General features: G+C 32.0%; 3 protein-coding genes across 17 annotated transcripts; 1 reads left to right on the top strand and 2 right to left on the bottom strand.

The window, feature by feature from the left end:
* Positions 1-1,873: 1,873 nt before the first annotated feature.
* On the top strand, positions 1,874-13,326 carry LOC137808784 (5'-3' exonuclease family protein). 11 transcript variants are annotated; one of them, XR_011080735.2, is made up of 16 exons: positions 1,874-2,101; positions 2,185-2,395; positions 2,848-2,927; positions 4,065-4,103; positions 4,265-4,283; positions 5,656-5,709; positions 7,151-7,278; positions 7,357-7,425; positions 7,949-8,034; positions 8,682-8,791; positions 9,575-9,625; positions 10,517-10,575; positions 10,818-10,862; positions 10,989-11,063; positions 11,369-11,599; positions 12,855-13,326. XR_011080735.2 is itself a non-coding variant. In XM_068610060.2 (15 exons), exons 1-15 carry the CDS (start codon positions 1,964-1,966, stop codon positions 11,486-11,488), a joined length of 1,284 nt encoding a protein of 427 aa, XP_068466161.1. In that variant the 5' UTR covers positions 1,874-1,963; the 3' UTR covers positions 11,489-11,843. The 11 variants fall into 11 exon arrangements, 7 of the variants coding, with proteins under 7 accessions (XP_068466161.1, XP_068466162.1, XP_090156080.1 ...); XR_011080736.2 differs by lacking the exon at positions 12,855-13,326 and adding an exon at positions 11,815-11,847; XM_068610060.2 differs by lacking the exon at positions 12,855-13,326 and having other exon boundaries at positions 11,369-11,843.
* On the bottom strand, positions 12,577-15,210 carry LOC137808785 (uncharacterized). Its single transcript, XM_068610062.2, has 5 exons — positions 14,859-15,210; positions 14,134-14,367; positions 13,617-13,700; positions 13,377-13,506; positions 12,577-12,984 (listed from the first exon to the last, which is right to left on the bottom strand). The coding sequence occupies exons 1-5, from the start codon at positions 15,143-15,145 to the stop codon at positions 12,823-12,825; spliced, it is 897 nt and encodes a 298-aa protein (XP_068466163.2). The 5' UTR covers positions 15,146-15,210; the 3' UTR covers positions 12,577-12,822.
* A 952-nt stretch (positions 15,211-16,162) lies between these two features.
* On the bottom strand, positions 16,163-24,737 carry LOC137808783 (phox domain-containing protein). 5 transcript variants are annotated; one of them, XR_016519373.1, is made up of 15 exons: positions 24,349-24,737; positions 23,484-23,886; positions 23,220-23,397; positions 22,995-23,134; positions 22,027-22,855; positions 21,779-21,864; positions 21,303-21,447; positions 21,160-21,228; positions 20,973-21,018; positions 19,718-20,187; positions 19,089-19,168; positions 18,741-18,876; positions 17,284-17,476; positions 16,575-16,657; positions 16,163-16,459 (listed from the first exon to the last, which is right to left on the bottom strand). XR_016519373.1 is itself a non-coding variant. In XM_068610059.2 (15 exons), the coding sequence occupies exons 1-15, from the start codon at positions 24,437-24,439 to the stop codon at positions 16,334-16,336; spliced, it is 3,090 nt and encodes a 1,029-aa protein (XP_068466160.2). In that variant the 5' UTR covers positions 24,440-24,737; the 3' UTR covers positions 16,163-16,333. The 5 variants fall into 5 exon arrangements, 4 of the variants coding, with proteins under 4 accessions (XP_068466160.2, XP_090156077.1, XP_090156079.1 ...); XM_068610059.2 differs by having other exon boundaries at positions 21,764-21,864; XM_090299951.1 differs by having other exon boundaries at positions 21,764-21,864; positions 23,231-23,397; positions 24,349-24,711.
* Between the last annotated feature and the right edge of the window lie 2,063 nt (positions 24,738-26,800).

The raw sequence follows: 26,800 nt of genomic DNA, 5'->3' as shown, positions 1-26,800 counted from the left end.
TTTCTAAAAAGCATTTTATATTACTTTTCTTTCTTTAATGTTTAAACTTATTTTTAATTTAAACTTATTTTGTAATGCTCACTCTAGAAAGCTAATGCCAATATATAATAATAATTTTAAAATTATATTACTTTAGTGCAATATAAATTTATTATATAATTTATAATATCTATTTTACAAATTTATGTACTTTTTATTGTACAAGGTTTACAAAATTATTATAAAATTCATAATTTATAAGCACAATAATCTGATCATCTATTTAACTTTTTCATTTACTTTTTATAAATATTTTAATATTTCGTAAAAGTTTTAACATAAAACAAAATTTAAAATAAAGAAGTTGTCGTGACTTGGGAATTGAATATTTTTTTAAATGTATAAATACTTGCATACATAATTTTTAATTTCTCCAAACGCGGGATCATTTTATTTTTATTTTGCAAAAATCTTCATTCCATTTATTACTACTTCATATATTAGTTTTCTTCATTATATCAATTCAAATTAACATCCAGCACATTGACAGAAAATATTCATTTTATTTTTAATAATTTAAAAAAATTTATTTTTTAATATTTATATCCGTAAGTCAATTTATAAAATGCCTGAAATTAATATATTATTTTCGAATAAAAATTAGTAATATGTTAAACATAAATTAGTATTTATTATTATTATTATTGATGATGTAATATGTTAATTTTAAATAAAAAAATACATAACATAATTATAAAAATAAACAAAGTCAATTAGTATTAATTAATAGTGAACACACAAATAATATTGAAGTGTTTACTGCAAAATCCTTAAAAAAACAATGCAAATGTTACACTTAATGCTTCAAAATAAGAAGAAAAAAATGCAAAATAAATAAGTCTAAAAAATAAAAACAACAACAATAAAATAAAAACAGAAAACATAAATAAATAAAGAATGACAGAAAAAAATAATAACTAAAAACATAAAAGATATAAAATAAAGACAAAACAAATAAGATAAAGATAAAATATATAAAAAAATCCAAATAAGATAAATATAAGAGATATAAATCGATACTAAATAAGTATATGTTGATCATAAAAAGGAAAATAAATGAAATATGATAATTCATTTAATATTTTTTTCATTGATACATTAAATAGTTTGTGTGAAAAATAATTAATGACGATAAGTACACAATCCAGTAATGTTGGGACATGTTATTTATATGTGTCTTGATGTTTGACAATATGAATATTTTTTTGTTCGATCATGTTGTTATTTCATGTCTATACCAGTCCTTATTCAACTTAGTTTTTTTTATAATTATGTCTGTATTTTTTACTTGAAACTAACATTATTACATCATCAATAATAATAAAAATAAATACTAATTTTTGTTTATAGATTCAACTTTTATGTCGTTGTAAAGTTTAATTTTTTATTTTTTTTATCCTTAAAAAAATAAATTTTAAACTAAACATTTTAAATTTATTATTTTTTTATTCTGTAAAAATTAATTAATTTATTCATTAATTATATTTCTAACTATTTTAAACATTAAAAATATTTATTTTTTAATGCATTCAAAATTAAAATTATAAAAAAATATTTATTTATTTATTTTTGAAATGTGCTAGATAGAAAAATAAAAATAAAAAGGTATTAAATAAAAAAATAAAAACAAAAGGATGTTAAATAGGGAAGTAAAAGTATAAATGGTGTAGATAGCGAATTTAACCGTCATTTGTTGCTTTAGAGTTTTTAAAAAGTTCCAAAGATATTTTTTAATTGTTCATTTATGTAGGGGTGCAGGAAGAAACACCCAAAACCAATAGTGGGCCTGCTCGTGGGCCCAGCCCAAAAATGATATTTTGCTCCCCATTCAGACAAAACAAACAGCAGCTAAAGGATGATGATGCTCTTGCATTTCTCTGGCAGTCTCTGTGAGTCCCAAATGCCATAGAAGCAAAGTTCAGAAATGGCGTGCTGCTACAAATACCACCATTTCTTTCTTCACTCTCATTCCTTCTCCTTCTGGAGAAACCTTCCATTCCCGAACAACCGCACCACCACCACTTTCTCTCTCTTTCATTCTTCCTCCGCCCTACTCGCCAAGGTAAACAACTCGCCAATTACTACTATTTCACGCTGCACTCTACTCTCCTATTCCCTCTCCCTCACTTTGTGTTTCCACGTTAGGGTTATTGCTGTGCTTCTACTGATTCGCCACGAGCTGTTCCTGCAACTTCGCCAACGTTGCTTCCCGACGCTGGATTTGGAACCACTCAAGCGCTGCGGCTGGGTTCAGCTGCCAATGCGGAACGTGTGACGAGCACGGATCCTTTAAATGGAAGAGTTATGATCATTGACGGTACTTCGATTATTCACCGCGCCTACTACAAGCTCCTAGGCACGTTTCCTTTTCTTTCATCGTTTTTGTTCACGCATAATTCTGCTCTTCACTTTTCTAGAGTGTGCTGCATGTTATCCGTTCACTTTTTATACGTGTTATGTTCAGTACTTACTAACCGCATAGAAGCTTTTTACACTCTCATCTAATTTAATCATATCATCAAATACTTTTACAATAATTAGTTAAAGTCATTCAAATAATAGTTTATGATTGGTTTACAGTGTAAACAAAATTACGTTGACTGGACATGGAAATTAAACTCTTTTTAATTATGTCACGTGATTGATAAAACTTTGTGTGTTTATCTGTATGTTCTGTTATTGATAAAATCTACAGCGGTTTTGGCTTCCTATTATTTGCTGTTTATTTTTTTTTTTAAAGTTAATTGGGTTTTGTTGGAGTAGAGCTTGTGTAACCGATTGTTGTTAATCTTTTTCATGGTGTGATAGCAAAGTTGCACCATGGTCATCTAACACATGCTGATGGAAACGGAGATTGGGTTTTAACAATATTTACGGCTCTATCGCTTGTAAGTTATCTGTATAGACATGTATGTGGATGTTTGATAATATTCTCATTTTAATCAGTACAAATCATAAACTTTTCATGCTTCTAGCATAGTTTTTGTTGTCATTTGGGTGGCAAAATATAAATATAAAACAGTAGATACTAATTTTAGTGTCCATTTAAAAATATAACGACTATGACAGGCATTAAGTAATATATAAGGCTTCGGATCCAGATAGTTTGTTATAATGTATTATTGGAATTAAATTTTACAAGACTGTGGACATATATTGAGATTTTTTTTCGTGTGTTTGTTATTTTCAGTGAGAACTAGTAGTTTTTCTTTCACTAATCAATTTACGCTCACATAGAAGTGATTATCAAAGCTTTGAAATAAAAGTATTTTGTTATTGAAGTTGCTGAATCATAAGTCTTTAAACCAAATCATAAATCTTAATCTCAATAATAGATTGCAATCTGTGAAATAAAGTAATACAAAATTGAGAAAGAAAAATGATAATCATGATGGACTTGTAGGTTTATTCCAAACCAAATAAGTTGAATAAAACTTAAGATAGTTTGGAGAGCAATTAGGAAGGTGAAGGGTATTGGCTTGAAGTCACTTTGGGTAGGCTGATCAGTGTGTTTAGAGTAAAAGATTAAACTGTTAACTCAAATTAGTAGGTTTTGATATAAATACGATACTCATCAAAGAATGCCTGTATAAACTTAGTATAATCTTACATTCTTATATTATCTTCTCCCGACTTACATTATGGTTGTACCATAATATAAATGCCTTTATAATATAATCATTTGTCTAATTAAATAATTCTGTTTAATGTGTCAGCAAGTTCAAACATGCAGACTTGTAAGAGCTATAATTTAACTTTTCTGTGCTATTTTTCGCTTTTCCACTTGATTAATCTTAGAGACTTAACTTTAATTTGTATTGAAGAAGCTTTGTAGTGCACTTTTCTTAATCAACTACCGAGAAAAATAGTGCAGATTCTTGGAATTGAGCCACAATTTTTTTTTAGTTTTAATTAACAATGCAGCATGTATACAATGATTTTAAATGTGGTTGATAAGTTTCATTTTGTGTGATTGATATTTGTTGTTTTTAACTTGGAGTCATTATTTGTTATTGTTCTTCCAGATAATTGATGTTCTGGAATTTGTCCCCTCTCACGTGGTGGTAAGTTTTGCCCATCATGTATTTGTATATGTGCAAAAGCACGTATTTCCATGAACATTTTCATCGTTAGTATTTTTTTCCCTATTATTTCAATCTTATTTTTTTTCTCATGTTTTAATCAGTTAATCTTATTACTATTGTTTGGTTTCTTTTACACGCAGGTAGTGTTTGACCATGATGGTGAGTTATAAAATTCTGCCTCTATATCTGCCAGTATGATTTTTCGTTTTCCACTTTTATATCCTCCATGCTAATAATAGAAATTTAGCTTTTCTTTAACCATTGTGATACTTATTTTTGTACTATTTTACTTTTTTTATATAAAGCATGGTATTGATAATTGATAATCAATTATCAATTACAGTTTTGGTGCAGCTTTTTGCTGTGCTACTTATGTTTTGACTTAGCTAGTATTGGTTTCCATGACTGAATTTGGATTGCTCTATTTACCAAATAATATTAAAAAAAAAGTACTGCAATGCAATAAAGATGCTGGGAGGCATAATGGTTGCCGCCCTAAATTGGAAATGTGGTTGTGGAGGAAATAGAAGAATGAACATACACAAAATTCTGGTACTGTTTTAACACAGGAGATCTGTTCAGTTAGGTGTGCATTTTCAAATGGTTCCTCCATAAAAGCATTGGATTCATACTACAAAAGTATCTTATGAAGTTAATGCCTTAATGAGAAATTTAAAAAAAAAAGATTAAACCCGTGCATATCTTTTTACTCTGAATTCCAGACTGGCCTTAAAGGATTCATTTTGTCACAATATTCAGCCTTAAAGAGTCCTCTGTTAGCAATATTGGTTTTATATCGTCTTTCCTTTTATGTGATGTTTAATGATTTCCTGTTGGCTAAAGATCTCTGTGCTACACGACCTCACCAAAACTTGAATGTAGATTTATGCTGATGCTCTATTTCTGCTAGATTACCTTTGCAGTACATGCCAAAGTATTAGGCATTTGTTTTAAAAATAGGAAATTTGTGATTACAAGTTAATGGACTTGAATTCTTTTATGCTATTCTTGCAAGCTTTGGGTTCATTCTGTTTGGCATCTTATCTTGTTCTAAAGCATTCATATCAGGTTTACCTTACTCATAAATGAAGAGACAAATATAACTGAAATATAGGTAATTTAATGTCTAATCCTTGGCATTTTGGGAAGCAACATTCTTTAGTTTCGCTTGAAACTGAAGAGGAAGGAAGATTTTTGTGTCTGGAAAGTACAAATAGATAAGTAAAGATTAAAGTACTGTTTGCTGCATGAATTCCTATCAAGTTCTCGCTCTTATACTCTAGGATGTTGCATTTAGATTGAACTTGTTATGATCTGTGAAGATGGTAGCATAGGAAGAATACTATGTTCAGTCAAGTACATATTGCTTCTAGTTCTAGAAGCTGTTGATGTTCTGGTGGTATCTGGGCATGTTTAGAAACACATCATTTTGCGTCTCTTCTTCCTAGCAGCTAACTTGCATTCTCAGGTTCATTGGCTTGTAAAGCCACTCTCAAATATACTTTTAATTGAGAAAACCTTCTCATTTCAGGACTTCCTTTTGGTCATACTTATAATTCATCAAAAGAAAGTTTTACTGCAAAAGGTATGTTTGTTTTCGAGTTTCAGTATTTGCATGATGAAATTGGCATACACGAACAATATCAGAATTTGAACCTCATTCTTTTGTGGTTATATACGGGCACAAGTGGAGTGGTGTGCCTATTTATTTATTTATTTATTTTTTCCTTCTATGCATCTTTTTTTAAAATTATTTGACTTACTCAAATAAAGTGTACTTTTACTTTGTCCACCCACCCTAAGTAAAACTCCTCTAGCTCCTGGATCTATGTATATGTACCCTTTGATATTTATATGTCTAGGTTTCATTCAGATAAAGTACCTGTCATTGTAAGGTTGGAGATCTCAACTGTTCCGGGGTCTAGTCAAGACAGTTGGGTGAGACTTAGGAGAATATAATGTTTTTCGTTATATTTGTGAGCCAAATTACAAAATCAACCTATCTTTTTCCCTCTAAGATGGTTTGGCTGAATAGATCAAATGACTCCAGGGTGTTCTATTGTGAATCATGTCCATAGAAAAATCATTTGAGTATATTAGCATTGTAGGTGTTAAGTTAAGCTGTGGTAAATTTTTTCCTTATGCTTGAGTGCTATTTAAGACACTGTTAATTTGAATCCTATGGTTTACATTTCTCTCTACTTCCCTGTCTTTAGTTTGATGGATTAGGATACTTAAACCATGAGATTTGTGTTGATGAGGTATGATCTATAATTTTTACCTAATCCAGGATTGATGTTCCTTTGCTAAATTTAAATGCATACAGTCTATCTAGCTTCTACTTGAAGAAGAGTCATGTGCTTCTGAAACCAGCTCCACATCACAAACTTTGCATTTATCTCCATCTCAACTCTCCACCTTGGAGGATTATATCTGCTAAAAAGCATGCATCATTGACATGGCACTGCTCTTGAATATGCTTTGTAACCCAAAGATAGCTGTTCAAAGTTGACCCTTGGCGTTGTCCTATAGTTTCCGTAAATGCTATTATTACCTGTGACCTTAACTTGTATACTCGTACTAGTTATGATCCCCTCATTCCTTGTTTTCTCAAATTAGGCAATGTGAAGTCCTTTCTTCTCTATGCGCCTCCTCGACAATGCATCTCTTGTCACCTTATTTTATACATTTTCCATATCAATAAATGTCATGTGTAAAAGTCTTCCTGGACTGTTCTGTCACATCTTTATATTCCTTTCTCAAGCTTCATTTGAGGACCACAATATCTATCTGCTTATAATTGTCGGTTGTAAGTGGTTCTGCATGATCTTCTATTCTGGTCAAATTGTCTCATGTTGATTTGTGGGGCTTCAATTCAAATCAAGCTGGGGTAGTTAATATGTGTTTTTAGAATGTCTAACTGATTAATTTACCTTTATAAGTGAGTTTTTCCTTTATTCTTTGACCAAGTCCCTAAAGCTTTAAAAATTTATTTGTTCTTAATTTCACGTGCTCTTTATTTTAAGGTCAGAATTTTCGGCACAATCTATACCCTGCATACAAGAGCAACCGTCCTCCAACTCCTGATACCATTGTTCAGGGACTCCAATACTTAAAAGCATCCATCAAGGCTATGTCCATAAAAGTCATCGAGGCAAGTATAAGATGTGAGTTCCTATTGCGTACAGATTAAGCGTGTAATATAATTGATACAAAAATCATTCAATGATAGGTTCCTGGTGTAGAAGCAGATGATGTGATTGGAACGTTAGCCTTGAGGAGTGTTGATGCTGGGTACAAGGTGATTCACTAATGATTTTGAATTCTGATGCACATTTCAGATTTTGACAAAATAGTGTTCTCTTTGACCAAATGAAGTAGGATTATAATTAAGTGTGTATTTCTTCAATACTGTTTTTGGCACACAAGGAAAGTTGTGTGGTAAGAATGTGGGTAAAGTTAATTTTGAAGGTTGTTTGTAACAAATGATTTAGATTTAGTGATAAAGTGGCAAAAAATGAAGTGGACCCCATGTTTAATAATTTCCATGTATAAATAACAGTAAAATAGTGACACGAAGCAATCTCCTTATCTACTACCCCCGGGCATGATTTTGATAGCTTCAAATTTAGACATTTAAATCTTCCATAATGAATTAATACCCCACTATAATCAATTATGGTGTTTTAAATTGATAAAGAATATGTAAAAAGTTTGAAATAATGCAGGGGCAAACATATAATTCATTTATGTTTTCATTGTGGAAATGCCTCCAATAACATTGCTAAGTCACCACTACTGATATTATTTTATTTTGATGATAGGTACGAGTTGTCTCCCCTGATAAAGACTTTTTTCAGATTTTGTCTCCTTCGCTGCGTCTCCTTCGAATTGCTCCACGTGGTGATCAGTTAGTATCCAGCTTAATTTCTGCTTTTTTTATGTGCTTCTAATGATCCAATGCAATAATTGATAGCACTCTTTTCTGACTTTAATATTACGAGAACCATCTGATAATCATTCTTTGCTTACTCTTTTATATGTAGAAATTCATATTACCAGAACAAAATTATAGATAATATATAGACCCATTTTCTACATTTGGAACTCCCTGCTTTTGCTTTTTTACAGAGTGGCAATGTAAATATTATGCTAACTCATGTTTCCCTTTCTCTTGAGTATGGCATGGACTTTTTTTGTAAACTAAGAAAAACCTATATTAAATGGAAAAGTATTTTATTGCTAATTATACCTTATTAGGAATGTAACTCTAACCCATGTTGCTCTCTCACTCTCATACACACAATTGCTTCTTGAGTATTGCATGAACATTTTAATCATAAACTAATAATGAAAAACCTATATTACATGGAACATAATCGGTATTGCATGCTTACTAACAATTCAATAATATGTTTCATAAATCAAATAGAAACATAGTGGAACAAGGCTCCACACATAGTTTTTCAAAATTTAACAGCCTTATAATCTGTATAGTTATTTATGGTTCCATCACAACTAGTTCATTATGTTTTACTGTTTCTATTTTTTTAACAGGATGGTGTCATTTGGGGTTGAGGATTTTGCAAATAAATATGGAGGTCTGAAACCATCCCAGTTTGCAGATATGATTGCACTTTCTGGGGATAGATCTGATAATATTCCAGGTAATTTTGTGCTCCTCAATTTCAAAGGTCATTTGCTGAATCATGAGGAACAAAATAGATCAGGGTTACGGAGTGAGACGCTTTTAAATTTGGGGATATGCATAATTTCCTATTAGTTACCTATGAAATCAGTGGGTATTATTTAGTTAGGACCTGTTAGAATTAGGATTATTATTATAGTATTGTTAGCCTCGTGTCATGAGTGTTAGTTCATTAGTTGTACTAGTATTGATCTATATTATTAGTATAAAAATGGTATTAGGTCAGTGATTTATTGCCACATCATTATACTTTCTACTTCAGGCATTGTCATTTCCTAACAAAACTATGCTTTCCAGGAAATGGAGAAAACAAACATAATTCCAAGATTTGGTTGCCCATGCTAGTTATTGGGCACATGTGAATTCCAATATTTGATTTTTATGGAACTGGAATGAGAATGGATTAGTGGAATGATAATTCTTTTTCCAAAGTTTGATTTGGTCAGGAAGCAATTTATTTTTATTACATTCCATTCTGCTTTTTTTTGTTTACTACTTGGATGTTATATGGAGTTATGGAGTTACGAGTTTATAACTAATTAAAATATATTAGAAAAAGAAGAATCATTAATGGATTATACTGTAGAAGGATCTCATTTGTATCCTTAGGCTTGGAAACATCATTATTTGTATTTTTTTTAGCAAAACTGATGAATCACAATTTCTATGAAATAGGGACAAGTTAAATAAGATTGTGGAATTTTAACAAATATTTAATACTTTTAATTCTTTATAAATGCAGGAGTTAATGGAATTGGAGATGTTCATGCTGTGCAATTAATCAGTCGATTTGGTGAGGTTCTATTAACTTTCTCTTCCTTTCTCCAAAAGTTTACATTGTCTTAAGTTGAGGATTCCCATCTAGTGTTGGATTCATTGATACTGCATGTTCTAGCATCATGAGAATTCAATATCCACCTAGTGCCACGGTCTGTGATTTGATTTTTACAAACTCAACTATCTAATAAGCAAAGGAGTTTTATTTGCTTGCCCAAAATGAGAGTCTAAGAGACGGGCTCAGGGGAAAGAATAATCCTGTTAATAAATTTGTGAATAGGGGATTTTCACTGTACTTATAACCAAATGCTTATATAGCAAGCTGAGAAGATAATATACACAGAAAGAGTGGGGTCTCTCCTGGGTAGATAAAATGCAACAGAGAAAGGCGGGAGGGATTATGCATGATGGTGAGGTTTAGACTGGAATGGAGGTTGCAGCCTTGCTACGTGCTGCTATCTGTATATTTTCTTTCCCTTTTTTTTTTTATGTGAGAGTCAGGTTCTGCACTGAGTCTTTCTGTAATCAGATACTAGAGTGGTTTTGGGTTTTTGGTTTGGCTGGAAAATCACAAATTAACAGTTGCTTTATTACAATGCTAGAAAAAATCAGTAAGTTTATTAACTTTATATTGTTGCAGATGTAAGAGTGCTTTTCTTTGATTGTTTTCCCTTTTAAGTGACGTTCTTGTTCTATCTATAGAGTGTTTTAAAAATGATTGAATAACTTTGAATTTTATTGGTTGGGTGCGTGGTGGGCATGTTATAATATAGTTGTCCAAATAATTTAACTTTCTCGAACACACCCACTTGTAAACAATTTTTGTTTGTAGCTTTTTTATCTTGTACCTTGTATATTTTTTAATCCATATATGGTTGTAATCATATCTCTTCACCTTAATGAACAGGCACATTGGAGAGGTTGTTGGAATCTGTTGATCAAATTAAAGAGGGTCGCATTAAAAAGGTTTTCCCGACTGATATTATGTTCATGTGCAAGTTTGCTCACATGATTATTAAAATGTTCTCATCAGAAATTATATAACATGATTAGTGAGGTTTATTGTTGCATTTACCCTCTGAATTTATTTTGATTCTCTGCTGTAAAAGATATTGTGATTCTACCTTTCAAAGCTATTGTAATTGTTCCCAACTGTACATCGACACTAAACACTAATATTGAGCTTACATTTGCCATTTTCCTTTTAGGCCTTGATTGAAAATGCTGAGCAGGCCGTCTTAAGCAAGGAACTGGCAAGCATCTCAGTCTCTTAATTTATTTCTGGATCTACACCTTCTTTGCTTTTTTTTTTTTTCAGCATCTATTTGTCCTGTTATCTGCAATTTTTTCTCATGCGTCTGTAGTTTAAATCATGCCAGGCCTTGTTGAGGTCTGATCTTCCATCGTACATGGTACCATTTGCTGTAGAAGATCTCTCGTTCAATAAACCAGAGGTTTGTGGCATTGAAGGCAGTTAAAGTTTTCAATTTGTATTTTTTTTAATTAGTTTTTAGCTTGATTTTTTTAGTCCAATTATAAATTTTATTTAAAGCTCATTTATCAGTATCAAGTTTTTGTGCTATAAACTCACCCATGCTGGTCATAACTGGTTGGTCGTTGCCATTAATGCTATGGAGATTGTTATTTGATTTTTTTCGCCTGGGGAAAACCTTGTGATCAAAGGATATTTTAATTATTAAATACAATATTTTAATTTTTTGTATGTTTTTTTAACTGAATGAAAATATATGGTGTACAGGACAATGGCAGTAGATTCAACAGCCTATTAACAGCTATCAGTGCTTACGCTGAAGGGTTTTCAGCTGATCCCCTCATCAGGAGAGCTGTTCATTTGTGGAGAAAGTTGGAGTCAAGATGAAATTCAGAGTCGTCAGGTTTTGTTGTATAGAGGGGATTTTTTATTCCAACATTTCAATACTTGAACAACAGTACACAACATGAGGGTATTCAAGTGTCTACAGAAAGCAGAGTAAGTTGTTCTTGTCACCTATACATTCTTGCCATCTTAAGTTTTTGTAATTTGTTCCATGCAAAAGGCATATGGAGTAGGCACTTTGTGTAGATGGCTGTAGATTTTAGGAAATATTTTGCACAAGGTTTGAGAACTCTACACATAATGCTATTTGTTGGTACATTACATGGCATTTACACAATTTTGTAACTTGCTCTTAATTCATTTTACAGGATGATTAGGCATTCATGTTTCCTCATTCATTGTATTTGCCTTATCTTTATTATATCCCAATGTTTCTATTAAGAAACACTAATTTCGTTCTTGCTTTTGGAAACGCAACTGAATGTATCTTAAGATTTGAATTGTCAAACTTGTTCAAACCAATTTTTAAAATTATTTTCTATGAACTAAAACGTTATTGTGGAATCTATTTTACTTTATAAATGTCACTGTTGATGTTTCGAAAACATCACTTAAAAAAACTTCAACACCCTTTTAAGAGAATTATTTCAGAATTATAATTTATCATGAAATCTTCACCCTCTAATGATAACTATTATTAGGATATTCCAAAATATAAATTTATCAAGAGCATTAATCACAGGTTAAGTGTTTCTAGAACGCTTGTAATGACATTTATCATTGTGTATTTTACATTTATCTATAAGACCTACCAATAACTCAATCCAACCTAATGTTTAACATCTATAAGTTTTCTTAATTTTATCTTCCACTAATTACATGACAACTTATAGATGTTAAACATGACACCAAACTCAATCAAAATTATTAAATAATACCAACAATAATAATAATAATCTAACTATAATTTAACTTTGTTATTTTATTAACTAAATATATGTTTTCAAAATATATTTTTAACATTTCAAATATTAAGTAATATTTTTTTAATTTATTTCAAAACATTGAACTAGACGTACTTTGAAATAACAAATTTTAATAATAATTTTTTTAATAACTTATGATCCAATTCAATGAAATACACCGAAGAATGTATTAATTGTTAATTAGTCTATTCTGTTTACACAGACTTAGATGAATGCTTTCTCTCTTCAGTGTTCAACAATCCTGCTACTTTTTAAAAAACTACAAAACTAATAAGTTCACATTTGAAAAAAGGATGAAGAAGCAAAAATTGTATACAGCTTGGTCAAATGTCTAAGCTTCTATGTTACTCAAAAAAATAGTATCATCGTCTTCACATTCATGTCATGTCACTAAACCCTCTTCCTTGATGCCCTCCTTTCAGTTGGTCTATTCATTGTGGTATCTGCAGATGCCTCTGATTTTTCTTCAGCAACACTATTTTCAGCATTTGAGCCTTCCAACTGAGTTTTAATCAGATAATGAGCCACAGATTTGAAACCCAGCTTTGACACCTTACAAAAATTCAAATCAAGTGGGAATGATCAGTTCCAGCATTTCCATACCATTGGCAAGTGGCAACAAGAACAAAGGGTGAATATTTTTTTCTTTGAAGAATGTTGAGGCAAATTTATGCACACTCATATACAATGAAGATAGAACAAACAACAAAAGAATTATACCCTACCAAGTTAGATTGACTACATGGATCAGATAGCACTGGACTCAGTTATAAACTAAGATATAAGAACTATAAGGATTCATTAATGTATCTCAAGATTCAAATTCATTCTAAGTTCCATCTGATGATACAAACAAATAGCTAACCGAATCACATCAAATTATACGATTCAAACCATGAATTATAAGATTCTGTCCTCTAATAACAATGTTGTGCAACACTAACCTTACTGTATATGTTGCCAGTAGGATTCCAACCTTTTCCCCTGCGGCAATGGCTGCAGTTGCAAATTCCACGACAAGGAGGGCAAACCCATTTGTTGTTATGGTTGGCTTCCATCACATTTTCACCATATCTGTAAAATATCAGTAGAAAGGGACTAGCATCAAACTTTACAGTATCACTGTGGTTGACACAACACAAGGCTGAAAGGAAAATTTGAACCTCAGCTTAAAACAAAATTACCTCGTGTACAAGCAATCTCCACAAAATTGGCCTTGGAGTAATTCACATTTGTTGCAATGAGTATGCTGGCAAAGAGTTTTCTGCCTGCATGTAAACAAACGATTTGTGAAAAGCTTTGCCCTGAAACAAGTATCATATGGGATACATTAACTAGTTCTTCAAAAAGGACCGAGTCTGTTCTTCAATCAAAGCGCACTAAAACCATATTTTCCCCACAAGACCATTCAAATGCCAAGTTTTTCGAGATCAAACATAAAATGTCAAATATTCTAAGCATATTAAAGAAGATTTGCCATCTAGAAATGAAACATTTAACTTAAAACATAAATAAAGCGGGGAGAAGACACATGAAGGTTCGAAATTCTAATGCAACTATACATTGTATCTTCATGTAACAATGTAAGCTTCAAATTTCTTGTCAAAATAAATTGTGTAGAGACAGAAACTGGTAAATCCTACAAGGACATAGAGTATACCAAAGAGCATAGTGAACTAATCAATGTACAATGAATATTACCTGCATTGATGGCATGTCTCTCCTTTGATTGAATCATATATACGGTTCCCATCCTCATCATATCCATCTACATCCAATTCCCAAGTACTCTCACAGTCTCCCAGAAGCTCCTCATGCTCTTTAGTGTAAACTTCAGGGTTTGTACCTTCTGGTATAAAAATCTCTACTGCATCTTTTTCCTTACTCGGGAACTCACGTCTCTCAGAATAGTTAATTGGTACCAGGTTCATTATTCTGCAAACCCATTAAATTGTCAATTACATTTCAGGTACTTTAGGTATTTCTAAAGTATTTTTTGAATCTTCATCTCAACACAAATAAAAGGTGACAATGAGCATATAAATAATGTCATTTCATGTTTAGACAAAATCTAGACACAGTTCTTCATGTGATTACAGAGTTGGTATTCAATCAGAACTGGTGTTTCTCTTTTTCATGCAATATATATTAACAAAGTGACACTCCAATTCTAATAAAAAAAACATCAAACTTACTTGTAAAAGTGTATCTCAGCATGCATACACAATCCCTAAAATTAAATTATAAAACATCAATATACTTATTTTAACATTAACTCTGTGTCCATGTTCACGACTCCTTTGCTTCCAAAATGGAAGTGGGTTTCCAAATGCAAAGAGAAAGGAACAAACCCACAAAGAAAGGTGGCTCCTTTTAAAGTTCCACAGAGAGCAAAACAAGTATAAAGAAAAAAATGAAAAGAATACCTGGAAGAGCGTCTCTGGGGCGAATGGTTGGGTCGGGGTTTGGTCTTCTTATTCTTGGGGAGAGGTTTTTGTTTTGGGCGTTTGAGTTTGAGAGACAAGTCGAACAAGCCAAGCTTCTGCATTCTCTCCATGTTGTCTTTGATCCTTTGGTCCCTAGCTTGCTCGTAAGATGCAGAGTCATCTTCTCTTTTGGACCCTTCTTCACTTTGGGAAAGAGGAAGAGAACGAGGTGCTTCTTCTTCTTCTTCTTCTTCTTCTTCTTCCCTTTTCTTTCTGCGAGTGCCCATTCTCGTTCTGAGATGTTTTTGGTTTGTGACTCTTTGTTTTGAGTATTGGGAAGTTGAAGTGGCGGGAGTCCAAAACCTCGGAAATATTCCAATAATAAATTTATCATTTTTGGATTGTCTTTTAATTAAAAATTAATTGTTTGTGTTTAACTACTATGAGGAGAGTAGGGTGGTAAGCACTTCAAATATTCAGCTTTAGCATACTAATTTTTTATTGTTACATTTTCTAAAACTTTGATCAAGGATTACAAATTTTCTCCTTTTTTTTTTCTTGGTAACTTTTCTTTTTTTATCTCTAAATTTTCATTCAACCACAATTATTTTGCAAGGAGATTTGCGATGAGAGGATGAACATTTTCAAACTTAGTAAGAAAAATATAGAATAAACCTTTGAATAAATTAAATTTATTAAGGGAACATAACAATTTTTATTTCAAGAGATAAAAATAATTTAAACTTTAGTGTACACTATATATACTTTAAATATAGTATAAAAGTGTTATTAAATATAATCAGTTTTTATAATCAATACATGTTACCATTTTTCTTATTCATCCATTCGGTAATCGTTTATATACTTTTATTTCAATGTAGTTCCTTAACATAATTTCAAAATTCGATCAGCTTATTCTATTATATTTTTTCTATACTCTATTCATCTCATTTACATATTAATTATAAACTATATATTACATTCTTCCGTTATACACTATGATATTTTTACATTATTGAGTTAAAGTATCATATAAACAAAAAAAATATTTTTTAAGTAAAATCCCACGCATATAGTACGAGTTCATAACCTAGTACATTTTAAAATAAGGGCATAGAATGATATAAGTTTGAGATTTAATATATTTTTAAAATTAAAAAGACGTAGGAAGACATTTGTAGGGTATATAGGAAGAATGAGCCCTTAAAACGTGTATTTATCAAGAATATGAATGCATGTACTGAAATGTGTATTGAAGATGCAGAAAAGAGAACCCAATAAAATAAAATCTGGTATCCCAAATATGAACGAATAAAGAATATTGAGTAGATGCATTTCTGGAGTCTGTAACAATACAAAATCCCCATCACAATGGGTATCTATGTATGTATGTACACGCCCTAAACCTATGTTTTATACAGTTGGACATTCATGATCCCACCAGCAACACCAGCAAAGCCATAAAACGTGTTATGTCATATAGAAGAAGAACTCTTGACGTGTTGGTGAACACTCAACACAACATTCCGCATCTCAGGGAAGATGGATACAAGTACAAGTTCCAAAATTGCATAAGCAAGTTGCTTCACGCATGTATTAGACTAAAACACAAGATGATAGAATTGTTGTTAGTAAGCAGAAAACGTTTCAAGCAGAGAAAATGAAAGAAGTTTGGATAAAGTGAATACAGAAATGGTTAATGGATATGGATTTAACCTGACTAAAGTAGTATACATCCCGGGCACAACGTCTGTATTGCTTATGGCCGATTAGGCTCACTAATGTTGTTGGAGCTCCATCTGGTAACAAAAAAATTCGAACTTTACAAGTCAACACAACATTCTAAAGACTGCATGAAGAACATGGAAGTACAATAACATTCAAAGACCTTCTTCAGTGACTATGGGATTACAGGTTCACCAAAAATCTCTCGATAGTATTAAGGGCCAAAAAAATCCATTACTAAATGTAGAATGAGATGGAAGCTTCATAGGGTTTTCTTAGTTTCTTTTCTTCTTTGTAATTCTTTTGTTTTTCCACATGAAAGACTAAATCTTTTTGGTTGGTTCTTCGATAATTCCTCATTGAGTTATGAGGTTTTGATAAAAAAAATGTAGAATGATATTTGCATTAATGTGGTTCATGTACCAATTTTAACCTAGAGATATAAAACTATTGTTGTTGTATACAGGAAAGAAGATTAAATAATGGAAAACACTTGATAGTATAAATATGAAATTCACACATAGCATAAATGTGGTTGGTGATAATTTTGTCTCACTCTTACCGTGAACTTAAAGCAAATGCTGATTAGTTAGTTAGTCAAAATCCATGTGAATACCAATGCTGTTGAATAAAATTTCAAAGTAGAATAATATCTAACCAGTAATCAGCAATCTCAAATTCTACAGGAAATAAAACTAACCAAACAACAGTTTCTTGATGTCACTTGCTCTACGAGCAGCCTCAAGCTGTTCCTCAAAAGAGCCTGACTCAGATTTCTTGATGTTGCTTCCGCCTGATCTGCTTGTTGTTTGAGAAGGCATTTGATCATCATCGCTACTTATCATCCGAGGAATCCCTACTCTTAAGAAAAACGTACCATCTGGCCAGAGAACCTGAAAACATGACCATACAACATGAAACATTTGCACAAGTTGGCGTAAATTATATTTTTTTATCCTTTTTTCTTTGTCTTCTGGAGATTATTCCATCCAAATTCAAGTGGTAACTGTACATTCATATAAAGAAATTTCGCACAAGAGTATTATTAGAAAATAATTGGGCCTAAATTAGTCTCAACAGTAGGTTCATGGGAAAAGAATAACCCAAGTCTATGACTAATAGGGTAATACTTTGACCACATAAGTAGCCAACGTGGGACACCTAACCACACACACACCCTTGCATTCAAGAATGGATATGAAGCACGAAGCTGCAGGATAGGACCTCACATCATCATCTGGATAGACTTTGTTACCGTATCCCAATAGCAAGTTCAAAGGGAGAGTGTTTTGAAAGGAGTACTTTGAGCACAAGGTCTGTGCATGTTCATTCTCCACACATTAAGCACAAAGGCCTCTTGCATGAAGACATGTATGTAGGATATAAAGACAATCTTGGGCCTCCACTAAAACTTAAGCAAAGGATTAGAATATTGGGCTTGACAAGAATGAAATCAAGAAGAGCCAAGGACACTAGGCAAAAAGGTTATAGAATTTTCATTTTCAAGCATTGAAAGAAAAAGAAAATCACAAAGATGGAGCCAAGAAGGATAAGGTATTCCTTTATAAGAACAAAATCGCATAAATATGTAAAATAGCTCTTCAGTTCTGCATGTCTAACAAAACACTACTTGATCAGAAATCAACTACATCCAGAGTACCCTTTGGCCATTGACAAACAATTGAGTTGCTCTCATAACTTGGACCAATTTGTTTCAACTAGTTTTAGAGCTATTAGCAAGAGCATAGATAGTAAAAGCTTTTATGATGCACAACTTATGCAGTTCAGTAGATTTTAATAATGGAATGAAAAGCTCAGATTTTTAAGGGGAACTTTTGAAATCCAGTTCTAAAGTAGGCTTATTTGATTACACTATTCTTTAATTAGTATAACATTGTCATCGTGGCTCTCTTTGAGGTACTATGGATATGACAGATACTTTGTCCAATCATGGTATCTATTAACAAACAGCAATTAGCCCATTATAACTATATCCAGTGCTTTATATACACCATCAAACAGAGAAATGGTTATTTAATCAGGCCATAGACAACCAAGTCTAGTTTCACTACTGTTTATTTGTATTAAAAGCTTATTTTTTCTTAGTTGGCAAACAATGTCCTCTAAATGTTTATAAAGTTTAGGCTCAATGCTTACATCTTGGACCCATCGAATCCCCTGGGCTACTGTTTCCTCTCTCCGGAGCCAATGTATCTGTCTCAGGAGCCAATCATCAATTGCATCTTCCATCACTAGTTGTAATATCTGTTTTGACATCCAATAGACTTGTCTTCTGCATGATCATCAATGATAATTTAGCAAATTGCAAGCGCTAAATTAAAACAATTTGACAGTGTCATGTTACCTAATATTTTATAATGTCAATCAAAAGAAGCTTCTTCAAATTGGAATAAGATTACATATTTTTGGAAAATGTTCAGAGTTACAGACATTCTTTCTAGCAGTTACATGAAAGTTACAGAACAACCAGATAGAGTGGTATACCTTATCCAGCCTCTTTTCTTAAGCTGAAATATGTTGTCAACCAAAACCAAAATAGGGACACTAACATTAGGTGGGGACCACTGCGAAAAGGAAAATATGAAACTTGTCAATATTCTTAATATGTCTTTTAAACAGAAAAAAAAAGGTTCTCGTAAATGAATGAAAAGAAAAGGATCCAGACAATGTTCTGTAAAATCCAAGTAAAAAAACAGTTCTCATTTTCTCTAGTTTTCAAACAACTATTATTTCCCCAAGGAGGGAGAAAAAATGAGTGAGCAGCTACAGCAGACCACTGAATGAATAAACCCAGTAAAAGTGTAGAATATTTTTTTTTTACTTGTTAAGGAATCATCAGACTTTTTTTCAAAAAGGAAGATAAGAGAGAGAGAGAGAGAGAAGTACTATGTTCTATGGTTTTCATCATGTCTCAGACTATCAGTTGTAAAAGCTGTTCCCAGCTTGACCAAATGGGCAGTATTCTAGCATGCATCCCAATAACAATGACTAGCTAATAAGTATACTAAGCACACAGCAGCAAGCACCAGAACAGAGATCCAAGTTTCTCAATCAACAGCTAAAGTGCAAATTGTAAACCAGAAAGAAAAGCAAACTTGGTTGACTAGACAGACCTCAGGTGGCCCTCCAACTGGATCCTCCAAATTATCAGGAATCAGAATGAAATTCGTAGCAGGAACATCATTGCCAACCCTAGCTTCCACCACCATATCATGCTTTCTATCAAAATCCAAGTTGTTGGACTCTTCATCACGGTTGTTTAATGGAGATGAGTAACCCTTTAAGATCAATGCATTGTCAAAATGCAATCCACTAACTTGTGCTACTTCGCTAACAATATTCTCATCATCAAAATTGTTGTTCTTTTCACCTTCCTCATCGGAGCTTAACACACTTTCTGAAGTACCTTGCCTTGGAATGATTTTGTCAATTTCATCTGAATTCAAGGACAAGTTCCATGTGGTAGAAGATGTAACAGATCCCTCACTCATGAGGGATGATGAACCAACGACTTTTCGCCTCAACCCATCTGAAACCCCTTTAAACTGGCGTACAATATCATCCATTGCATCATCTACATTGACTGTTAAAATAAAATTCAAATATTGAATTTCGAATAAACATACACAGACAAATAACGTCTAGATTTAAAAGACCTTTTTTCAAATTATGATTAAGTTAAAACATAACTTAGAAAGTGATTTTGGACCTAAATCAACCTTATAATAGAATAGCTGCCAAGTCCCTTATTCCATCATGATCAACCAACCCACAACAGGAAGCACAGAAAAGTTTCCAACTTAAGGGCTTGAGTCCTCAAATAACCCAGAAAAGGCACACTGGATAGGTACAGCAGGAAGCTTTTCTCCCCCTTACGCAATCTTTCCTTTTGGGGCTCGTTAAACTTACTTCCCTAAGGTTAGCAGTAATTACACCAAGACCCTAATTGATTCAAAAAGAACACATCCATCCCTTATTTTATATACTATCTTTGGCATAGACACTTATTTTTTTTAAATTGCACACATGTCCCTTATTTTTATGTACAAATCACACACATAGTACCCTTAAAAATAACAAAGGGATGTGCAAGGGAAGTATGTGCAATTTATGAAACAAGTAATGTGTAAGTTATTTCTTGCTAACCTCGAGACAAGTCGGCATAATTAATTATTCCTTATTATTTTTTTAATGGTAACCAAACATTCAAAAGTTTAGGGCTTCAAAAATTTTAAAAAAAAAAATTCCAATAAAAACTCCATTAACCTATAAAATTAACAGTAAGGGAGGGCTAGCTTATATCGAATGGCTACAGCCTGAGCATTTAACAGCATTATGGCATAAAACCAAAATGTTAGAACCAGATACCTGCCAAGGTCTTCATCACCGAAGGAGATTTCCCAAATGAGTAGTTCTGAGGGGGTGAAGCAGAACAAAAATAGTTGTTAGATCATAGATTGTCATTGTCAATTTTCACATCCATTAGTACCAAGCAAAAATTATATAAAAGTCCCTCATAAGAGGTTGAGATAAGAAATACCAAGCAGATGCACACCTTTGAGGTAACACTAAAGAAATCCCATACTTCATGTTGTTCAGCAACATTAGCTATTGATAGGAGATCCTGAAGCAAGATCTAATTATTAAAATCATATAAAGGGAAACTTCAGAATATTTCTTGGACTAGGAATAAGATACCTGGAGATATTTATCAAGTTGAACGCAACGTTGATGTACAAAAGCGTCATCTGTGTTTGAGGAAAATATCCTTTTAGGTGGCAAATGCAATGTGTAATTGGGAATATCTTTAAGATGCCGATGCAATCGCTCAAAATTTCTGAATCTGAGTATCACCAAAACAAAATATGACATGTCAAAGCAGAGATATAAAGGTTTGGAATAAAACAATTTTGTGATTGAACAAATTTCTTCTGTATTATGGAGCAGTTTAAACTCAATTGTGGAAAGAACGATGTGAAAATAATATATAATTTTCTATTGTTGCATTTAATCTTATGGTTGGAACTTAAAACTTCGAACTTAAAAAGTAAAAATAATTACACCTTGTACAATTAAATTGTCTGTTAAATTTCAAAAACCAAACAAAGATAAATTGTTCACAATTGCATTATAAAAGAAAGAGTAGGAAAAAAGTAAACCTTCTTTTTACAAACCAAGTTTTATTTTGTGCATCAGTCACTGCAATTGAATAAACAGCAAAACATGTGGAGCCAATTTTCTCAAAATACGCTCCCAACACCTGCAGTGTTTAAAATTAAAAAAAGAACAATCAATTACCAACAGAATCAAACTCATTCCAATTCATAAAAGGCCATACCAACTGACTAAAGAGATTCTATATCTATTAATAATACATTTTAGAATACTATATCTGAAAACTATTACAGCCAAAAGTGCATACCCGGCACCGGAGCTTAGAAACCAACGGCCTTTCTTTCCTGACAACCATGTCAGAAGAACTTTTTCCCCGAAATCCTTCACTGTGCCTCTCAAGTTCGGGGTTATAAAACTCTGAAATTATGGAGCCTCCTTTGTTAGTTAGGATTCCTAAGGAAGAAGCACTATTGGACCTCTTCAGTGGACTTTCATAACCATCAGTAGCAAGATCTTTCGCAAAAGATAATTCCTTTTCGGGATTTTGAGAAGATTCTGAAATTTTTGCAGTTGCAACATTTTGTAGGGGATCTGAACCCAAGGCATTAAATTTTGGAAGAGGAGAATTCCCCTCTGCATCTTCATATTTTCCACGTTTACTTGCTGATGTTTCCTGAGCCAATTTTCTAGGAGGCAAACTGTCTGTAGAGGGGCTCTTAGCAGGAAGATCCTGAAAGCCAACTTTGATAATTTTGTTCTCTTTCCTTTTGTAATTCCTTCCCTTTGTCCACATATTCTCAAGATTCTCGGGCATGAGAATTTCAGTTCTCCTCTGAGTTGCAACCTCCAACATTCGTGCCCAATCAGCAGGCCTGGCCTGTGAAGATTCTTGATGGAGATTGTTACCTTGCAATGATGTCCCTCCTTGATCACTCGTTTTAGCCAATATCATCTCAGTTCCTTGATTTAATGATGGATTCTTATTAGAGGGTGTGAGATTGTTGTGTCCACCCTCACTGACAACAGAATGTCCATGATGGTGACCTGCTACATTAGTTGACTGATTACTGCCCATACCTTCCGTATCATCATCATTAAGGAGAAGAATAAGAGCTTCAATCAGTTCATTAATATACCTAATTATCAAGATAAAAATGTTATTATAAATGGGAATTATAAATAAATGCAGTTAAAATGAAACTCCAATTTTTGTTATGATCCACCAAACCTCTCCAAAAATGAATTATTACATGTAAGATAAAATATTCAACATACCCAGGGCTTGCCAAATTCATAATAGGCTGCATTACCAAGCAAGTTAATAATTCTCGAGCTATAGAACGAATCACAGGACACTGAGCTTCCCGTTGTCTTAGTACTGTAGCTAAAACTGCACTCATTAGCTGCTGAAGAACCTGACAAAAAGAAGATTCATTAGATAAGATACAAGTCATAATTATCGAAGGAAATTATTATAACACAAGAACACTCCACTCACACCTTGTACTCACTCTCAGGAGATATTAGTGCTGGATGTAGCTCCTTAGAATTCAATAGATGGAATTTTAATCTGTCATCCCTCTCCTCAGAAGATAATGTTTTCATAACATCAACACCTATAGCAGCTTGATTTCTTCTGAAAAGTTCTAAATGATCACCTATTAAATCTACTACATCCCTGAAATGTGAATGAAAGATAAGACAATTAGTAGTTTTTATAATACTTTTCCTGGCAGCAAATAAAGGAGATGGAAAACCAGATACCTTGTCAGCAAGTCAACCAGATTTATCTCTTTAACCCTTCCAGATATTTCAGCTAGAACATCCATGATTATTGCCCGAATCTGCTCCGGAAACTCCTTATCAGGAGTAATATCTGAGTACCACAAATCAACCACGAAATCCTTCAAAATCTTATCAATGAACTCTCTCATTGCAGCCTCCACAGCAGGGGAATCGATTTTTCTCTTCCATTTCGCAGGGGGAGGTAAACTAGTGAGGCGTGAATCCTTCAGAGACAACTGTTTTTTCTCCAAATGTGATAAATAGGTCAGCGGTTTAGGCTCTTGAACCTTCCAACGGAACTCCACCCTATTAAAAAGAATACGCAGCCCCGCAACAAATATGATCGACATGGGTAGATTCATCCACATTGATTTACTTGTATCTACAACACATAATCACCATACACAACATAAGGTCAAAGAAGACCCATTAAATAACAATCACAATACACTCTTCTCTTCTTTCCCATTAACAAAGACAAGATCACAGAAACACTTCAATTCAAGTCATAACTAAAAAAAAAACATAAACAGCCACCTTAGACAGAACAAGACAAGTTACACGCTTGCAAACAAACACATAATACAAAATCACAGTGAGATCAGTTAATCCATACAATTTCAGTTCCACACTCTTAAGCATTACTAATGAGTTCAAGCAGCATTAATAAAGACTGAGGAAGCGAAATTGGTAAAGCTGGAGCTATTAATTCCAAAAAGCAAATAACAATTGAGAGTGGAAACACGAAATTCTTGACTAATTCACTAATTTCACAGTAATACTACACTAAAGGGAAAAGCTTGAGATGAAATCAAAGGAAATCAGAAGAAGAAGGAAAACTTACGAGTTAGGAAATAGGAAACGGCAAATATACAGAGGGCCCACCAGAGAGTGCGGAGCTTGGCCTCTTGGATCAGATCATTCACACTCTCCATGCCCCCGACAACACCGATTGGAACAAACAAATCAACCTCTGTGTTGTGTTCTGTTCTTCTGTTCTGTTCACACTTGGATTTCAATTTCGATTCCTTCGCGGGTTTCGATAAACAACAAGAACAGCTGGAATTTGATATCACCACCAACTAAACTTTGATGATAAATATAAATAAATAGATATTCTTTACGACTTTATGAGTTCATCGATCGAAGCTATCAAATAAAAGATAAAAAGATAACGTGCTTAACATACGGTGAAGATACTGCGACCAAATTCATTATAAACTATAATTATTTATACTCATCATCATTATTACCATTTTTAATTCTTAGGGTATTTTCTTCTTTTCAATTTCACTTATTAATTACGTATCTTTCCAAAACTATTTTATCTCTTCCTTTGTTATCTTCTTAACCATCACACTCAAAACAAAATAGTTTTCCTCGATCAACTTGGATTATTATAAATTCCTATTTTAGGCATTTAATACAATTAAAACTCAACATTTGTACTCATTCATCCAAACACTGAGTGTTGTTTGTCTCTTCTAATGAAATTTGTTGTAAGACATGCAATTATGTAATCTCTGTTTCTTTTTTAATTAAGAGGATACTTTATTTTATTATTTTTTATTGAAAAATAAAAAGAAAACAAAATCACATAAATTTTTATGAGAAGTTCGGACACGCCTCTTAAATGATATCGAACCCGTAAGACACTTGTAGGACACGTATCAGTGAAATATCCAATTCAAAAATTATTTTTTAGGTTTCTGACAATTTTAGCACAGATCTAATATAATTTTAAAATAAAAAATACATTAATTTTCTAAAGACTCAAATTTATTGTATAATTTTTTATTATAATTATAATTATAAAACTAGTTATAAAAAAACTTAAACATACTTGTGCACATAAATAATAATTATTAATTTATTTAATTTATAATTATATAATATATTTGTATTCTCGTATCTTACATCTTAGAGATTATACGTATATTCATCCGTATATGTGTCTGCGTTCTATAAGTGTCCATATTTATGCTAGTGAGTAATTAGTTATTTTCTAAAGTGTTTTATTTTTCTAATTGTATCTTTTTAACTGTTATTGGTATTGGTTATTTTTTTTTATCAAATTCAATTATTCAGTTTAATTAAAAAAACTAATCTTACATAGTTATGTTTGTTACTTACTATATTTTAGTTTTAAATGAGCCGATTTGATCTATCAACTTTGATAGAATTATCCATTAGAATTTGGTATAAATCTTTATGTATGGACTTAAAATGTTTTTTTAATAAAATATAGAACTTTATTATGGCTTATCTAAATTTTGTTCTTTACTCTTTAAAAAAAAAACTCTCATTTTATACACACTGTATTCCATATTAAATATCTTCTCGTTATTGTTGTAACGTGTTATTGAGTAAGTTTGAAAACTTCCTTTTGGGATGTAACAATGTTTGTGTATGTAATCTATATACACAATGAATTCATAAGGAATATAATAAAAACAAGTTTATATTGTGTAAATGCAAAATCATATGGGAAGAAAATAATTTCTATTGTGTATTAAAATTAGATATAAAAAAATGTGCTTTTGCGATTTACTTTTTCACATGTTTTTGTTATATTTTTATCTTTCAAAACTAATATGTTAATATTGTTGTAAATAAAATATTTTAAATTTGTTATTGTTATTATCTTAAGTATATAACTGTGGATGAGAGTATTCATGACCAAACATCAAAACTTACCAAGACTAGCATCAATTGATTTAGACAAGTAATTCATTTTTCATGGGATCCTACAAATCATGTTAAGTTCATTTGAACGTTGGTGATGTTTGCTCTAGAGTGGGTTCATTTGAAACAACATTTTCTTACAAACTTATGTTTTTATATCCAACACGGTTTATTATATTAGTATTTAGTAATTCATTGAACCAACTCAATAAGATGAGGTTTGCACCCACTTATATATCATGAAAAACTTTAATCCTTAATAAATGTGAAATCTTCAACAAAAATATATAATTTTATATTAAATATTCTTAAAAAAAAGAAAATTTAGTATATATATCCATTTAATATTTATTTTAACCATTTAAGAGGTGAATATGAACATCATTTAAATTCCTTAACTGTTATTTGAACTCATATTCCATTTGACATGGATGAAAATATGCATAGAGATGGAATAAAAAAATATAAAAAAATATAGTGTAATTTCTATATATAAAAACAATTCTTCACGATCTAAAACATTAATTTTATAGAACTTCTTCATGTTAAATTAGGTGGTCATGTCTTCAATTTTTTTATTTTTTATTTATTTTCATAAATAACACCAATTA

This window comes from Phaseolus vulgaris, chromosome 3, assembly GCF_051622355.1.
Source record: "Phaseolus vulgaris cultivar YP4 chromosome 3, ASM5162235v1, whole genome shotgun sequence".
Classification (NCBI taxonomy): domain Eukaryota; kingdom Viridiplantae; phylum Streptophyta; class Magnoliopsida; order Fabales; family Fabaceae; genus Phaseolus; species Phaseolus vulgaris.
The sequence above is the reverse complement of the archived record's forward strand: the minus strand, read 5'-3'. Positions and strand labels throughout refer to the sequence as shown.

Excerpts from the sequence above, each read along its gene's own strand:
- LOC137808784 (XM_068610060.2), top strand. The coding sequence starts at position 1,964 with ATGGCGTGCTGCTACAAATACCACCATTTCTTTCTTCACTCTCATTCC. Across the intron at positions 8,035-8,681 it reads ATTGCTCCACGTGGTGATCA|GATGGTGTCATTTGGGGTTG; the intron begins GTTAGTATCCAG and ends TTTTTTTAACAG. Across the intron at positions 8,792-9,574 it reads TAGATCTGATAATATTCCAG|GAGTTAATGGAATTGGAGAT; the intron begins GTAATTTTGTGC and ends TTATAAATGCAG.
- LOC137808785 (XM_068610062.2), bottom strand. The coding sequence starts at position 15,145 with ATGGGCACTCGCAGAAAGAAAAGGGAAGAAGAAGAAGAAGAAGAAGAA. Across the intron at positions 13,701-14,133 it reads GAGACATGCCATCAATGCAG|GCAGAAAACTCTTTGCCAGC; the intron begins GTAATATTCATT and ends GTTTACATGCAG. Across the intron at positions 13,507-13,616 it reads GGAGATTGCTTGTACACGAG|ATATGGTGAAAATGTGATGG; the intron begins GTAATTTTGTTT and ends GATATTTTACAG.
- LOC137808783 (XM_068610059.2), bottom strand. The coding sequence starts at position 24,439 with ATGGAGAGTGTGAATGATCTGATCCAAGAGGCCAAGCTCCGCACTCTC. Across the intron at positions 23,887-24,348 it reads CGTTTCCTATTTCCTAACTC|ATACAAGTAAATCAATGTGG; the intron begins GTAAGTTTTCCT and ends TATGTGTTGTAG. Across the intron at positions 21,229-21,302 it reads AACTTGATAAATATCTCCAG|GATCTCCTATCAATAGCTAA; the intron begins GTATCTTATTCC and ends ATCTTGCTTCAG.